General features: G+C 37.0%; 1 protein-coding gene across 3 annotated transcripts in view; it reads right to left on the bottom strand.

Annotated features, from left to right (window-relative positions):
• ST7 (suppression of tumorigenicity 7) overlaps positions 1-18,434 on the bottom strand; it is a 290,187-nt gene that overhangs the window by 234,492 nt on the left and 37,261 nt on the right. Inside the window, exon 1 of one of the 3 annotated variants that reach the window (XM_069107086.1) lies at positions 2,823-2,962. The exons of the other annotated variants lie outside the window; for them this stretch is intronic. Within the exon in view, the coding sequence (XP_068963187.1) occupies positions 2,823-2,835 (13 nt within the window). The 5' untranslated portion in view covers positions 2,836-2,962. Of the gene's footprint in view, positions 1-2,822; positions 2,963-18,434 lie in introns of those variants that run through there. 3 annotated transcript variants of the gene reach the window in all.

The following is an 18,434-nucleotide window of genomic DNA, read 5'->3' as shown; positions in this document are numbered from 1 at the left end:
AATAAATTTTCAGAAGAAACTAAGAATTCCTTTATGAATTGTTGCACAGTGAAGTGAGAAGAACAAGTAAAATAAGTTATACAGTAACAACATTATATAAAAAAAAACTTTGATAGACTTGAGAAGTCTGATGAGTACAATGACAAATCATGATTCCAGACTATCAGAGATGAAGCATACTACCCATCTCCTAAAGAGGTGATAAGCTTGAAATGCAAATTTTTCTTTGGACTTTGCCAAAGTAGTAATTTGTTTTGTTTGACTATGTACACTTGTTAGAATGGTTATCTTTTATTATTATTATTATTATTATTATTATTATTCATGTGATTGGGAGGGAGGGGAAGGGGAGAACATAAATGCCTATTAACCTCAAAAAATAAAAAAATCAAATTTAAGGGAAAAAGTAAAATACAAACTCCTCAACTTGGTATTCAAAATCCTTTACAATCTGACCCTAGCATATCACATTCTAGGCTTTTAACAGATACATAATTCCTTTCACACACTCTATGTTCTAGGCAAACTGACCTATCTGCTATTCCTCATACATGACATTTCATCTCCTATCTCCATAACTTTGCACAGTTCATCCTGGTGTTCTTTGATGCCTCTCCTCCATCTCTTAAAAACCCTACCTCCTTTCAAAGCTTGACTCAACAGCCAATTCCTTAAGGTTTAAGGAACCATTAAGCTCAACTCTCAAAGTTATTAATGCCCTTCTCCATCAGTCAATGTATATTTTGTGTCTACAGATCCAGCTTTTTTTTTTTTATCTGTGAACATTGTTCTGTTCCTCCATCAAAATATAAGTTCCTTGAGGAGCAGGATGGTCACCTTGTAATTATTTCCTCAGCACCTAGCATAATGTCTAATATATATTAAGCCTTTAATAAAGTCTTGATGATCAAATGATGGGCTCTCTAACCATATGGCTTTTCCTAATTAAGAACAATTAGTCTCCCAACACGAAATGAAATTTGCTTATTCACATATTCTTAGGAACTGAAAGATTTTCTTTGTAAAATTTAATGGCCTGATTAAATCTTATAATATTAGCCAACATGAAATACTTTTAATAATCATACTGAAATGGATATAGCATGCCACTTCAGATGTATTTACTAATGTATATTAAATAGAACAAAATTAGGCCATATCATTTCCTATAGCACTTTTAATAATTCTCTGATGATCAGTCTTCTTTTTAGAAATTTTCCTCTTCATTACTGACCTTTGTTTTGTATTTTTTATTGTTATTACTCTTCATCTCTAGTATTTTTTCCCTAATCCCATTATGTGTGTATGTAAACTTCTCTTTACAAGACAAAGAACAGTCTGGATTTGGTTCTTACTGTTTTTACAGATATTGTAATTGCTGAAATTAGTATTAGAGAAGAGGCATGCAGTTAACCACAGAGTACAATGTTTCTATTCTAGCATACTGGCACTAAAAAAAGTATTGCGCTAAATTAATCCTGAAAGTAAATAGAGTCAACCTACAAGGCAATAAATTACAGGACAGGTATAGCGTGCTTTAGGGAAACCTAGAAATACGAACAGCCAAATTTATAGAACAGATAAATTCAAAATCAATGATTTGCCTAAAATAATCTTTAATTACAAAAGCTTTTATGAAGGCAATCCTTAAAATAGCAAGCTACTGGAACATTGAAAACAATCCCTTTTACAAAAGTCCGATTAATATATAATTTTACAGGTACTACATAAAGTAAAACACAATCTATAGCTTAAAATAAATTATTAATAGTGAGTTACCACTTTAGCAAATAATATTTAATGGTTCTGAAACTATTGAATGCACAATGAAAATTTTCCATCACACTGGGCAACTCTCCCCTAGAATGTAAGTAATGTAAGTAAAATTATTTTGTTCCAAGTGGCCTAATGTTAAAGGGCTCTGTTACCACAACTACTAAAGGACAATCACACTGAAATGAACCAGAAAATCACATTCTTGCAGTCCTCTACAATTCAGTACCAATTTTTTCAGTATTGGTTCTGATCATGTTGCCCTATACAAACCTAAATTATGCCTTGTTTCTTTACCCTCAGTCTCTGTCCTGAGCCACAGAATCTTCCACTTACTCACTGGGAGCCTGTGAACATACTGTAACCTTGGTCAAGGCAACCTCGCCATTATTCTTAAGCTGTTCCTATAGGCTCTTAGTTCATGAATCAGCAAGCAACAATATTAACAACTTTGTGTAACTAATGCAGTCAGAGATTAAAAGTAGAATGGCTACATGCTAATAATACTTATGACAGTTCAATTTGGGACTGCTAACACCAAGTCGTATATCCCACAGCATTATGTAATTACCAGGAAATCAGCCAGTTCATCAAATACAAAATAAAATTTCAATTTTCAATTCAAATTACTTTTTAACTGCATAAAGTATACAATTCTAAAATACCCCCAAAATCTGAAGCTCTTCACTGAATTTGTATTTTTCCCTTACTAAGTACCAAACTTAGAATATTTACAGTTCGCTTCTTTTAATCCAGCCAAAAAGTACAATGAATTATAGGAACACTCATTTTATTAATCTATTGAAATGTAACATAGGACTGAAAATGCAGAAGTAAAAGCTCTAAGACCTACAAGCATATTCCTGTGAAATTCCCTTAAGGGCTTGGCCCCAGCTTTCTAGAGCAAATTCCCTATTAATCACCTGAGAACAAATTCATTCACAATTTAAAAAGAGAAACAAAACTAACACAATTAAAGTGACCCTTGCTGTCCAGAAATGTTTAAAATAACTCACGTACGTAGGCAATAAGTTAAATGTTAATTTTACCTGAATATTCCATAATGCAACTCTAAGAAGGGCCAGGAAACCAGTTACTTTTTCAAAGAAGTCTATCAGCTCTATCAGGCAAGAAATGTAACAGTCACACTGGGCCACTAGACGGCCAGGCTGCTTTGGGGAAAGTTTCCTGACATGTGACGTTGAACACATGTACACTACTGCTATCTTTAAATTAAAGAGGCAGCACCGGCATCCTTTCATGATACTTCTTTACTAAGTCCCCCTTTATACATAGGACAAAAAGTGACTTGTTTAAAATAGAATTATGATGAAAAAGTAACTTTTTAAAAAATATAATATTAGATCAGAAGAACAAAAAAAATTAAAATAATCTTAACTTTTTCCAAATGAAAACTGTATCTCTCACAGGTTACTAAGACTTCTCCAATGCTGTAGCATAACCCAGAGGAATTATCTTTTGATCCTCTAGGAATAAAGTACAATTTTTAACTTGAAAACAAGCGTTTCAAAAGTGACTCTTTAAAACACACACACATGTATATACACATACCTATTACAGATGTATATTCATAACCTACACCTAAGTGAAAACAAACCTGTCTGGTGTTAAAAGAATATATGGTTGCTATTATTCAATCTTACATTTTAAGTCCTTTAGGCCATCTTTTCCTTTATAACCAGTTATTTCTGAGTATTAGTGTGACCCATAAGGAATCCAAAATGAAGTTGGATAGAAAATGGTTCATTTCGATGCATCCGTTTCTACTTTGCCTAGAGAGGGAACACAAATTGATCAGTGTGTCACAGTGAGCAGTCAGGCTTCGTTTCTTTGTTTCAATGTGATGAACTTATTTTTGGAAAGCCAAGTGACTAGTTGGACAGTTTCCTATTTTTATTTCTATCAAACATAATAAAGTCACAGTTACAATATGGAGAGGGAGAAGGGAAGGGATTGTTGCTTATATATATATTTTAAAGTTCTTCCTTTTTTGCTAAATAAAATATTCTATCTTCTTATAAACTGATTTAAGTATATACAATGCTATAAAATAATTTATAATGTTTATTAAAATGTCCATTTGGAAATATATGTGTATATATGTATATGTATATATGAATGTGTATCTATTTATAATGTATAGTCTACTAATAATGCTATCATTTCAGATACAAGTAATAATTTCTTAATAAAATGGATGGTAAAGCAGTATTTCATCCTGTCACACGCTCATGCCACAGGCAAATCACACTACAATACTTTCCTTACAGTCAAAACCTGTTAATTCCCATTAACTTCACCTGTCATTGTTGCTGAAAAGCTCCATCTCACGTCCTCTGGCATCAGTCCACATTATCTTAATCTAACATAGACTGAGCTTTCCTTAAAATATAAGTAGATATATATTTTTTCCTGAGAATTAAGATGTGGAAGTAGTTAAAATATTTATTCTGTCATTGTTTTTAAATTGTTTGTTAATAATGCCTAATAGTAACCAGTACATTTCATTTGCACACAACTCGTAACTGTTACGGCATATGAAATGATGCTATATACCCTTCACAATCCCCACAGTTACTATGGATTTCAATTTTCTCAAGAAATATTGTAGAAAAATTCCTTTAAGGAGAACTTCATTCCCTTCCTCCTCTACGACAAGCCTGTTCTCCTCTATAATTTCAATATCTTCATTCAATACCCAGGATTGGTATACATTTTCCAGTCCCAGTTGACAACCATTCTCATCTAAATTTGCCAACTTTGGTTAATTTTTTTTTCTCTTCAGAGTAGACCAGTGCTAAGGACTAAGTTCCCTGGTTGTCTTCCAGCAGCATATTTTTTTTGTTGGGGTTTTTTTTTTTTTGGTTATTTTTTAAAATTTCCTTATTTTTAGTCCAGTTTCCCCCTGAGGCCAACATAACAGTGGTTCTGGCCAGGAGCCATTTGCAAAATGGTACATGTATACAAACACACACTGAGCAATTTCCAACCACACACACACACACACACACACACACACACACACACTTTGCCCTACCTCTCTAAAGAAAAGGTCCCCCCTTTTCATCTTTACCAGTTTCACACAAAATCATAAGAGCTTTTTCTGACATTTACAAAGTGCTTTTTTCTTTACAATATCCCTTTGAGGTAAGTAGGGCAAATGTTATTCTTTCCATTTTACAGATAAGGAAACTAAAAGTCAGAGAAATGAAGTGACTCACCCCAGGTCACATAGCTATTAAAAACCAGAACTATTATGTGAACTCAGTTCCTCCTAATTCCAGTCTTGTGCTCTCCCCACATATAAGCACATTTGTTGTATATTTAGTTGTTAGTTTTTTCTTTCAATTCTGAACTTAAAACTAAAGTGATATGAGCATTTCCTCATACAAAGTCAAATAGGAAAAGGGATTTTATGTGGAGCTACAAGTCTGTACTCCTGGCTTGCTTTCCTTTTTAAGAACCTAATAAATTTAATGTGCTGTTTTCAAAACTGTCCTGCCTGACTAGCTCTTTCCATCATTTCACACCACCTCTCAATCAAGAAGGGTAAGGAATCTCATTCAAAACCAACAGCCCACATGATAAGGCCCCAAAGAGAGACAAGGAAAGGAGGAGTGCATCATAATCACCTACCAAGTGCATTCTACCCTAGTGCCTTCCACTCCTGAACCCCAAACAAAAGCACGTGATTTTTTTTGGGGGGCTTTTTGGAGGGGGGAAGGTAGGGCAGCTGGGGTTAAGTGACTTGCCCAAGATTACACGGCTAGTAAGTGCTAAGTGTCTGATGTCGAATTTGAACTCAGGTCCTCCTGAGTCCAGAGCTGGTGCTCTATTCACTGCGCCATCTAGCTGCCTCCAAAAATACATGATTTCAACCACCCAACATTCAGGAAAGACAGAACAGGATTGGAAGTCAAGAGATTTAGACTGTAGTTCTGGTTTTCGATCCCATTTTCCCTATCACTACAAAGAGGGATTTGTAATACATGTTCTCTGAGGTTCCTTTCAGCTTGAACACGGTCTGCTTTGATGACCCTGTCCCAACTGGCTGAGGTGACTCATTCATTGCCTACCCTACCATTAAAAATCCATTCAGAGTCACATCACTCTCACTCATACCTACCATCCCCCCTTTTTTTTTTATCATGGCATATATTTTGTGAGAACAACTCTATACCCAAATGAGAACCCTACACAGGGGTCCCAACTCTTCTTACCAAGGGGAACATGCTACAATGCAGTTTCTAGAATTGGAATAGACTAGGGGCACTGCCCCTAAGTACAAAAGAACCACAGACAGTGAAATAAGTCCTTCACTTCCAGGAGACACAAGGCTTCCCTGAGGTTTTCTAATACCACTCTTCTAAGTGCACAGAAGGTAAGTCTAGTATGCCTAGTGTCTCACATACTCTTATGTCACTCTTCAATCAAGAATGAAATAACATGATCACAAAGGTATATGTGAAAACTGTCATAAGAAGACTCATTTTACAGTGTCATAACTACAGGTGATTGGCGTTTGTCCTTCATTCTCCAAGAGGACCATGACATCAGGAAGATGATACCATGACTTGAAAGTGAATTGGATTTAGGTGAGGGAGGACTATGCAAAGTCACCAGCCTCACTCTCTCCTCCGGAGCCATCTAGGTTCAGTGGAAACATATAGATCAGGATGACTGGAGATGGCCAGGGATGCAGAGGGCCAACTTGGTCTTTTAAAGTTAAGATCCTTCCCAGATCTCAGTTTGACTGAGGCACCTCTGTTCTGTGATTAAGGCTAAGTGAGAAATGAGGCAAAGAATAGCCTCTTTTACCTAGTCAAAAGAAATCAATCTGGGAAAGGAAGACTCAGGGATTCTGGTCAAAACAGAAACAATTGCCATTTATACTCACTCTGAGCCATCAGGGCCCAAACAATGGCCAAGTAAGGCTTGGGTTGGTACCTACTGTTAACCAATCAATGAGAGGCAAAGTGATTTGGGTTTAAGGCATGGTCTTTAAGAAATCTAACTCATAAACCCCAAGATTATCTTGTGAAGTTTCAGCAATCAAAATTTACATTCCTTTGGGCGGAGTACCTACAGGTAAGGGTATGTATTAGGTATGTATATAGAGGGAGGGGAGAGATGGAGAGAGGTAGGAAAGGGAAGAAGGGAGAAAGGCGGGAAGGAAAGAAGGAGCTGCCTTGCCCAACTGGAACTGGCCAGCTGGGTCCCCAGTAAGGTTACTCCTCCTCCTCTTCTTCCTCCTCCTCCCTCACTCATAACTACACATCACAAATAAAGGAGCTTTCCAGCTAACACACATCTTGTTAATTACTCTATTAGCTGCAATGATAGCAATAGCCACAACCAACTGCCTACTGGAAGAGGCAAATATTAATTTTAAAAGACAAAGGCCACTCACAGTCTGCAAAGTTTAAAAAGCTAGAAGGGTCCTCAGTGGTCATTTATTCCAAACTAAACCTAAGCAAGAATCCCCCTACCATATTCTGATAAATGGTTGTCCATGTTCTGTTTGCAGACAAAGGTCTTGCTACCTTATAACAAAATCCACTCCACTTTTTAACAGCTCTAATTGTTAGGAAGTTCTTCAATTCAATTAAATAAGTGGTTATTAAACAATCTATTGTAATTCACTGTGCTGTCCTCTGGACTCAAATATGAAACAGGACAGTCCCCCATTTCCTCCTCCTAACATAAGTAGTTTGCAGAGAACAAAAAATAGAGCAACCACCAAGTGCCAAATATGGAGTCAGGAAAACATGGGGTTCAAATCCTACACCTCAGACTAACAATATGAGTCCATTCATATTAACATCCTGGAAACCTAGTCATCAAAACAGACATTTGTATCAGAGACCTAAGAAGAAGATCAACACCAAAACCAAATGTTTTTAAACAATTTTTTCACCAACCAACAGGGAAAAGGAAAAAAAGGTACAGAGAAGGCTTAAGTTCAATTCTAAAGCAGAGAAGTTATCAAAAGTCTAGAGAGCATTGGGTCCTTGAGCAAAAGACCTCAGAATGTGATCACTTCACCTGGTTGACAGAAGAGATGCGCCAGGAGACAGGTGAAACAGACCTGCAGCAAGCCCTCATGACTGAAAAATGTAGGAGAGCAGATATTGAAGAAACATATTCAGAAAGATCCCTTTCCAAGGGAAAAAAAAATCACACGTCCTCAGTTTTCCAGGACACAAACAGATTTCCATGGGTCTACAATACACTGGCCTGGTAACCAAGGAGATTCAAGGAGAAGTGAAAACTTAAAGCTTTTCACATGAAAGATGTTCTCTCTTGTGGCAATTTCTTGCCTGTCACATCTACAAATTCCAAGAAGTGACTGTGAAATCTTCTTAATAAAAGGATCCTCACACACCAGAATACAGGCACACCTGAGAATTGTATTCAAAGCTTACTGCAAGTTTTATATAACAACCAATATAATGGACAACTGACTTCTTTCTCCAAGGCAGAACATCCAGTAGAAGTGACCTAGCACATAACTCTCATCCAAAAGGAATATTGAACACTACTTGGTGAAGGTAAAAGACAGAAAGAAATAAAGAGATTACATAAAATTACATTTCAAATTATCTCAGTCTCCAAGAAAATCTCAAACTAACTCGCTAACTGCATCAATCTGCAAATCTAACTGCATTAGTCTTGGCCACTCAAAACATAAACCAAACCTAGAACTACTGTGACCACCCTCAAGGTCATTTTCCACAACCAAGTTTGTTCAACTATAAAAGCTGAAAGAACGTTTAGATCTTTTCTACCGAAACAGTCTTCAAAGTTCGATAGGTCTTGGCTCTCCAAAGACAGGCAGAGTATAAGCCCCATCAAATTAAACTGGGTTCAAAAGAGACGGTAAATGGCTATTCAACCAGTGCTCTCCCAAAGAGTAAATGGCGGAAATATTCTCTATTATTTGTAGGGAAATTTATGAGCCCCAGGCAGAAGGCCATTTTGCATTTTTTTTATAGGCAAAAAGGGAGAAAAAAAGCTTTAGAGCAAAGAGCCAGACTAAGGCAGATTTTTCCAGACTTCGTTTTGTGACATAAACATGCACTACATACCATTCAGTAAAGAATTTATTTTTAAATTGATGCCTGAGAATGCAGTATGCTGACTATGTCTTAAAAACAGTGTTCTATCTTAGTCTTTGTTTCCATCATCTATCATCAGTTGTGCAGGAAGTGTGATATGGGAGGGAAAGGAGGAGCAGAAGGAACTGAAGTTGTATCAGTAAATAGTCTTCAGCATTAGAATAAAAATCCACCAGCATAAGCGTCTGTGTAAATTTTAAATTGTTACAGAAGGGGAAAGGTCAGAATATAAAAAAGATTATTTTATCAATATCCCAAGTTTTTTTAATCACCATATTTACTTTAGGGAGGCTTGTTAGCCTATGATCACTGGTTTATTAGCTTTCCTTTTCTATGTGGTATTAAAGTAGTACTGCACTTTAAATTTATATACTATTAACAATTCACAATGAAAATTTATTCTAGGAATGAAACATTGTTCACTGGATGATTTTTTTTTTCTGGTCAGATAAATTCACAAAAACCCTTTACTAAGGTCAAAAAGGTTTGAAATTTGTGTCATGGACAATGAAATCATAGATCTTTCAGATCAATGATAAAACATAAGTTAAATGAAAAAATGCATTACTGCATCAGTACTTTAAATTTCTACAAATTGGCTCTACCTCAATAAAAACAGATTTTTCAACTACTGTTGATTAATAGTGGGCTTTTATAGGAGGTATCAATTATTTTAAAGTATACATTAAGAACAGATGTAACAGGATAATGTCACAATCAACAAAATACAGAAGCCAGGGAACTTCCAGGTATTATACAGTAGCAATACATTTAAGTAAAGCCAAGTGTCAAAAATAGAAGAGGAAGTCAAAATATGAAACATGCTCAGTTCCCATAACCTGAATGCTACCCACCTTTTGAAATAAAATAAAAACAAATTCCCTCTTATATAAGAAAGAAGTCTTCTACCTTAAGTCTGGATTTTAAAGCATCTTAAAAACTGTCTTTCTTTCCTAGCAGATTTACTTTATGAAAAGAATGAAAGCCATTTTGCAAATTAATTCCTATTAAATACACAAAGTATTTTTCAGGCAAATTTTAACCTCATTAAAATGATACTAAGATACTTCTTTCAAAGAAGATAAATGAGAACCCACTTAAACCTAGACTATAGCAATTCATCAGTGAATGTGAATGTGAATTCACAAGTGAAAGATAGTAAATTTTTATAAAGTAAATAGTATTTCAATAATCAACAAAATTGTTTGCATTCTGATCTAAAATCAAGTAAAATGATTCTTAACAAAGTAAATAGGATTCCTATTGGATAAGCTAAAGAAATTGTTCTTGAACATGTGTTATTTTTTATGCTAAAAAACACAAACATTAGGGCCCAAGAGCTCTTTAGACCAGCTCAAATAGTCACAATATCATTTATGGAGACTTCTATGGATTTAGAAACCTGTTTTTAAACTGAGACAATATCTAATGAGTTGTAATTTAATTTGAACTTTTTTATTTGTTTTCATCATGTATTTGTATATTGTGAAACATTAAAGCTGAAATTTCCAAAAAATTCAAAATTTATTTTAAGTTCTCAATCAACAATTTTAAAAGTTCAAGACTGTTATTAAACTATCTTATAAATGCCAAATATAAAAATGTGGAACAAATTACTAATATACAGTTTCTAAATTTGCCTGCTTTAAACTTTTTTATAAAGAAAAAAATTTTAAATGGGCAAAAGCAGAGTTTTTCTGTAATCAGAGAAAAAATTATTACAACAAATTCTAGATGAAAAGACAAAAAGACTGAATAATTAGTAGTTATACATTATTAAAGTACTTTGCTGATGTTAAAAAAGATGAATAGGCTGTTCATTTCATTCTTATTCACACAAAAAGAATCTGAAATTATAATGTATTTTCAACCTGAAGAATTTATTGTATAGTCAGATTAGTGACTGTACCTATTTTCCATACACATCTGTCAATGGTGTCATGACAAAGATCTAGGCTAAACAATGAGGCATACAAGGTTAGCTGTCTTCTGGGACCCTTTAAAAACCCCACTAAATACAAAATAAATGGAGATTTGCAATAACTACTGCAATTTTATATCTGTCTACAAATTCATAAGTATTAAAGTTTCCTTAAAATGAGTATTTCCAAATGAAATTATAAGTTAAGAGCTCTCTTCCTCCCCCAACATTCCCACAGGATGTTGTCCAGTCTTTGGTCCCTTTTTTCTCCTCTCCCTCTCTTGTATTATAATTGAGCTGCATACCAGGTGCATCTTCCCAGTAGTAGGATGTAACCTCCTTGAGTTGAGGAACTGTCTAGTTTTTCATCTTTGTATCTCCCATGCCTAGCACAATGCCTTATACATAGCAAATGCATTACAAATACTTGTTAAATATTAATTCTTACAAATGTACAAAAACATTTAATGCAAAAAAATTCTTATCTAATGTCATGTGGATCAGAAGAAGAGAGCCCAAATTTTCATTAAACATTCATTCTCATATACAGGAGAGATTCTGCATTAAAGAGAACAGGGCAACTGTTATGGCTAGATGACATGATGACTCGCACTGGACCTGGGAGTCAGGAAGGCCCTAGTTGAGATCAAGCCTCAGACACTTACTTAGCCACAAAACCACAGGCCACACATGTCTCTCTAGGTCCTCAAGTAAAGCCCTCTGACTGAATCCAAACTTCACAGAACAAATCCTCTTAATAAAAAGATTTGTTCTGTAAAACTTGGGCTCAGTCAAAAAGCCGCACCCAAGGACCCAGAAGGCCACATGTGGCCTCAAGGCCACAGGGGTAGGGTTAGGGTTAGGTAAACCCCATAGCTTCTCTATTGAAAAAGAAAAGGCGGCGGGGGTTTAAATTCAACAGCCTCAAAAATCCTTTCCAGCCCTATCATAATGCTCCTACAATCCTGTGAAACTGCCTCAACATTTTAACAGGAATATACATAAAACAAGACTTATCAAAACTTATGAATATATGAAAAAATAAAATCATAAGAAAATTGGTATTCCAAGATAACTATATATCTTCCTAAGAATAAGAATCACCAAAAATACAAATGTTTTAGCAAACTGTGAATAAGGGAACAGTAATTCTATATACCATGATGCCATTTCAGTTTTCCACAGAGTTCTGTTACATTTTACAGAGAAAAATATTTAGGAATTATTTTGTGTTCTGTTAATTTAAGAAAAAGCAGGAGCACAAGCAATAGAAAGAGGAAAAAAATAATTATTTTAATAATATAAAATAGCAATCCTAACTCAATCTGCTTTCCATTATTTTTTTAAAGTCCTAGTAATACATGCTCTACTGAAAGTGACTTCTAGTTACTATGACTGTAAGTCAAACTCAGCCTAAAAACATGCTTGCAGCTGATTATAACCTTTACTGGAAGCCATAAGTACTGTTAACTCACCTGCATCTGATTGCTATGCAATGTTATCACCATTTCTAACTACCCATCCTTTCTCTAAATCCCCTAGAGATAAAATTCTATCTTTCCAGTTCATTTATTTCAAGTATAAGGGTTTTTCCTGGAAGACAAATATCTAAGCTAAAGATAACGTAACAGCTTAACGGCATATGCATATGTTATATATTTTTCTACCATATCATTTAACAAAGATTGCTAATGAGGGAACACATTTTGCAATTCTGCTGCAAAATTAATTGTTTGATCAATCTATTATTAAAGGAGAAATACATACATCATGACTGGGGACTCACGTCACTATGACAGTGGGCAGGCCACACGCTTCTGCCAAGTTAAACAAGACCTTGAGCTCGTCAACCCCATCAGTTCGGTATCTTGAAAATATTCCCATAAATCCTTAAATATTCACTGGGTATGGCACAAGCTTCATCTGGTTCTGCTCTTCACAAATGTCAAACTGCTCCTTCATTACTTCATAAAACCAACAGTTACATGTTATGTTGCTCTCTATTATGGTGTTGGTATTTTAAGAGAATTTCAGACTCAGGATATGTTGGACTGAAACACTGAGAGACTTGACATACAGTAAAACTTTAGGAAGGAAGGAGGTAGAAAACAAGCATTTATTAAGTACTTACTATGTACTAAGCACTTTACAAATATTGTATCATTTGATCCAATAACCTTGGGAGGTAAGTGTAATTATTATACCCATGTTATAGGTGAGGAAACTGAGGCAGGCACAGGTGACTTGTCCAAGGTCACACACTTAATAAGTGTCTGAGGCCATATTTGAATTCAGGTCTTCCTGATCCACTGGTGGCAGCTAGGTGGTGTAATGTACAGTGTGCAAGACCTAGAGTCATGAAGACCTTAATTCAAATCTCAGACACTTAACCCTGTGTGATAGTAATGGCAATTAAAGATTCCCCTGTATTGGCTTGGTTTTCAAATTGATTGTGTTAAAACCCAGAGCTTGTTAATCCCACCTGTGGGATGGACTTGTTGATGTGAAAAGAAAGTCCTGAACTGGGAGGAGCTGGTGACTTAGATTTGGAGAGACAAGAGAGAGGTGGAAGACCTTTTTTGGAAGCAGCACCCACGTGGAGGCAGGGAGAGAGACTAAGAGAATTGCTGGTGGCCGCTTTGAATTGCCCTTGACTTTTGAGACCTGCCCCCTGAGCTGCCAAGGACTGAGGAGACATGACTGTTTTGCTGGTACTTTGTCTGTCTGTTTTGATGTTCTTTTGCCAGATTTGTCCACTGGTGAAAGACAGTCCTGTTGTTGAAGAAGTCCTGGAACCCGGCTTTTGGTTAAGAAGCCCTGAGACTGTCCTGCAGACAGAGAGTGGATACTGTCCACTGGTGAAGGACAGTGCTGTTGTTGCAGGGGTCTGGAGACTGTCCTGCAGACAGAGTGAATACTGTCCACTGGTGAAGGACAGTGCTGTTGTTGCAGGGGTCTGGGAACCTTGCTGTTGGTTCAGAAGCCCTGAAGAAGGATTTTCTTGTTGTATGTTTACAGAAATCCTAGGAGAGGGTTTTGCTAATGTTTTCAGGGGTTCAAGCACTATTCTACAGACAGAGGATGAATTAATGGAGGGACTGGCAATGTATCTTGTGGCCTTGCTAAGCCTTGTCTCCCCAGGAACTAAGATTGCTGAGAACTTGCCTCCTGTCAAGATGAAGAAAAGACCTCCATTTGGGTATTAGGTGCTGTGCTTAAACTTGATGTGACTCTGGGGTAGATTCAATTGTGATCCAGGGGTGGGGAACTTTTGACCTTTTTGTGTTCTATGGTTGAGCAAATGAATGTACTTTACTTATGTTTGGAAACTAATCTCCATTTGAGAAGAGGGGCTTTGTGGTGGACTAAATGAAGTATAGCCTAGGGGTGGAGAAGTATTTAGACCAGGAACTTTGTAATTGATTGAATGATTGGAAGGTCCTGGGGTGGGGTAGTCCTTGGAGATTATTTAATCACATTTAGTAAATGCTGTATTTGGAATGATGTCATATTTTGACCTTCTCTGTTCTTGGTTGGTCACTGAATAAAATGGAGAGCACCTATGCTGGTATTCTGAACCTTGGGAAGTTGCCTTTCCATGGCATTACATTACATTACACCCTGTTTGCCTCAGTTTCCTCACCTGCAAAATAAGCTGGAGAAAGAAATGGAAAACCATTTCAATATCTTTGCCGAGAAAAGCCCAAATAAGGTCATGAAGAGTTGGACACAACTGAAACAATTCAACAACAACAATTTCCTGATCCAAGCACAGTGGATCCACTGAGCCACTTAGCTGACTCATGTAGCCATTACAGGAATGGGGTCAGAAACCGCAACAGCAAGAGCCACTTATTACTGAAGACTCGTGCATCTCAAGACCTCATCACCAACACATCTTCCATTTACCTAAATGCAATAAAATTTTGTGGATGTACACTTGCAGCAAACACTGGCATTTAACAGACTATGGCACTGTAAGGACAAGAGACAGACTGCATGTGAGAGTGATGAAGGAGATATGTGGTGCAGAGGCTGGACTCTACAAGCTAAACATTCAAATTCAACAAAAGCAGTAGCCCCAAGGCAAGACAACTACCTGAAGATTTAATGAACTACAGATTAGAGTGCCTCTCATCTAAGAACAGTTTGTTACTAACTTAGAGGGAAAACTGAGCCAACACATGCTTGGTAACAGTGGAAAAGAAAAAGAGTGTGTAGCTTTTAGAAATTTGGTGTACAACACTGCAATTATTCATCTGGGCCAGAACACTCACAACATCAAGACTGGCTTGACAAAAATGTTGGGGAAATTCAGAAGTTGCTTAAGGAAAAATGATAATTCCATAGGGTTTACCAGCAAGACAGTTCATCTGACTCTAAGAAAGCAACATTTAACTCCACCAAAAGTAAAGTGTAAGTGAAGCTCAAAGAGATGCAGGATTCTTGGCTCAGTAAGAACACAGATGAAATTCAGTTTTAGGCTGATAGTGACAATTCAAAGCACTTTTATGATGCCCTGGTGGCTACAGGCCAAAAAATTATGGTGCATCTCAATGACTCAGGGCTGATGGAGCCACGCTGATTAGTGATAAAAGGACATGGTCCTGGAGAGATTAATATTTTCATAGCCTTCTCAACAGTCATCAACCAATGCTGAAACCATTGGCTGTATACCTCAGTTAGAAGTCAATCCCTCTCTAGTTTAACTTCCAACTGAAGAAGAGGTTTTGAATGCTATTAGATTCCTCTTGTGTGGCAAAGCACCTGGTGCTGATTCTATTCCAGCTGAGATTTTCAAGGGCAGGGAGTCTATTGCTCATATAAAAGCTAATAAAATCTTCCAGTCAAGAGAGGGGTTATCCCCTAGAAATTCAAGGATTCCTCCACTGTCTATCTACACAAAGAAAAGGGAAATAGGTTGGTCTATGAAAATCACAGGGGAGGTCTTTCTCTTAGTCACTGCCCGTAAGATTCTTGCCAAAGTCCTCCTTAATAGGCTGATCTTTCAACTAGAAGATGGTCACCTACCCAAGAGCCAGTGTGGCTTCAGAAATAGCCAAGGAATGGCCAGTATGGTGTTTGCTTCCTGACAACTCCAGGAAAAATGCCAGATGCAGAACAAAGGTCTATATACACAATTCACTGATCTGACCAAGCCTTTGATACTGTCAATTGTGAAGGCTTGTGGAAGATCACAGCAAAATTTGGTTGCCTGGGGAAGTTCATCAGTATTGTACACCAGTTTCATGATGGCAAGCTTGCAGATTCTGAATAATGGATGCTGCTATCTCATGCTTTCCCAGTTACCATTGGACTGAAGCAAGGCTGTGTGCTTGCTCTCATACTTTTTAACATGATGTTTTCAGCTACTGTTAAGACACTTTCAAGGAGGATGAAAACGGCATCAAGGTCAGCTACTCCACTGACGGTATATTTAACTTCAAAATGCTACATGTCAAGACTAAAGTAGAGAGAGAGCTGATATGCAACTTTTTGTTCACACATGATTGTGCACTCAATGCAGCCTCTAAGGCTGACATGCAACAAAATATGGATCAATTCTCTGCCACTTGTGCTAATTTTGTCCTGACAATTAACACCAAGAAAATAGAGGCTGTCCACCAACCAGCACTGCACCATCCATATGTGGAGCCATTAGTTACAGCAAATGGAGAAATTCTGAATGTTGTGGAGTTCACTTACTTCAGCAGCATAATTTCCAGGAATACACACACAGATAAGGAGATTGACACTCATATTGCCAGAGCTAGCTCAGTGTTTGGGAGGTTCCAAAGGAAAATGTGGGAGAGAAGTATTAAACTGCCTACCACCAAACTACAAAGCTACAAAGCTGTTTTGCTAACCTCATCATTGTATGCCTGTGAAACCTGGACAGCCTACCAGGACCATGCCAGGAAACTGAATCACTTCCATTTGAATTGTCTTAGGAAGATTCTGAAGATCACCCAGCAAGATAAGCTACTGGACACTGAGGTTCTTTCTTGAACTGAACTGCCAAGTATTCAAATTCTACTGCAGAAAGAGCAGCTCTGGTGGGTTGGCCATGTTGTTCGAATGCAAAATAGACTTTTGCCTAAGAAACTATTTTACTGAGAACTCACACAAGGCAAGCATTCACACAGAGGTCAGAAGAAGTGATATAAGGACACTCAAAGAACTCTGGAATCAATCATGAGACAGAGAAGATACTAGCACAGAACCACCCAGGATGGTATGCCCACATCAAAGAGGGTGCTGGGCTCTATGAGCAAAGCAAAATTGTTGTAGCTCAAAAGAAAACTAAGGTGCTCCCTCTGCTCCAAATGCTAATATTGACTACTTGTACCCCAAATTGTGGTAGCGCCTTCCAAGCTCATTTTGGTCTGATCAGTCCCAGATGATAACACTACACACTGACTCCCAACATAGTGATGTCATTTTGGTCTTCTTTGAGCATGAAGAACAACCACCACATAGCCGTAGCAATTTAGAATCTCTGAACAGCAACAAACATTTACTCTTTACCACGTGCCAGGCACTGTATTAAGCACTAGAGATACAAACAGAAACAAAAAGAAAAACAATCCCTGACCCCAAGGAGTTTACAATCCAATGGGAAAAGTTAATTAACAAATGGGAGTTGCAAAGCATGGGATTCTTTACCTATTCTGAAAAAAGTGAATTACTCATTCGGACACAATCAATTACTCATTTGAGCTAAAATAAGTTTAGAACTACATTAATCCCTATTAAATCTTTGGATTATTTACAAATTTAATAAACATATCTATGCTTTCATACAATTCATCAATAAAAAGATTGAACAGCCAAGGATAAATACTCTGCGGTACTCCACTAGAGACCTCCAGTCTTCTAAGTGACACCTATCCATTAATCTTCAAGCTTTGGCTTTACTTATTTAATCAGTTACAAATTCATTGACTATACTCTCATCCAACCATCTTGTCTACAAAGACATAATGAGTAACTGTATCGAATGACTTGCTGAAATTCAGTTTTATTATAATCTATAGTATTATCTACTAGTTTAGTAATACCTTCAGAAAGAAAATACAATTAGTTTCATATATGTTCATTTTAATACACACAGATATCTTTCATTATCATTTACATTTCTTTATCTTCTATCCAGAGAACCATCTACTGTAGCAGAAAATTCTATGAAATGGTCATTTGGGGCGGGGGGTGGGGGTGGTGGCTGGGATAATTTCAGTGATGTGGTGGGGAAAGAACCCTAACTGCACAGAGTTAAGTAGAGAGCAGGTGGTGAAGAAGTGAAGGCACTGGTATATAATGTTTCAGGAAGCAATGACAGAGGTGGGAAGGAGGATAATAACTAGATAACCTAAAAACGTCAGGAAAAGACAGTCCTCACTTTGTCAGGTGCTGTACTAAAGCACTGAAAATACAAAGATAAGCAAACAACCTGTCCTCAAGGAGCCTGCATTCTCCTAATGCAGGAAGAATAAAACGGAGATGAAGACGAGGGAAGAGAGGAGGAGAGAGGGAGGGAAAGAGGGAGAGGAAGAGAGGAAGAGAGAGAGAGAGAGAGAGAGAGAGACAGAGAGAGAGAGAGA

This window comes from Petaurus breviceps, unplaced genomic scaffold (assembly GCF_028583685.1).
Source record: "Petaurus breviceps papuanus isolate PSGF00001 unplaced genomic scaffold, PetGlider_PUasm1.0 84, whole genome shotgun sequence".
Classification (NCBI taxonomy): domain Eukaryota; kingdom Metazoa; phylum Chordata; class Mammalia; order Diprotodontia; family Petauridae; genus Petaurus; species Petaurus breviceps.
This window is presented reverse-complemented; position numbering and strand designations above follow the sequence as displayed.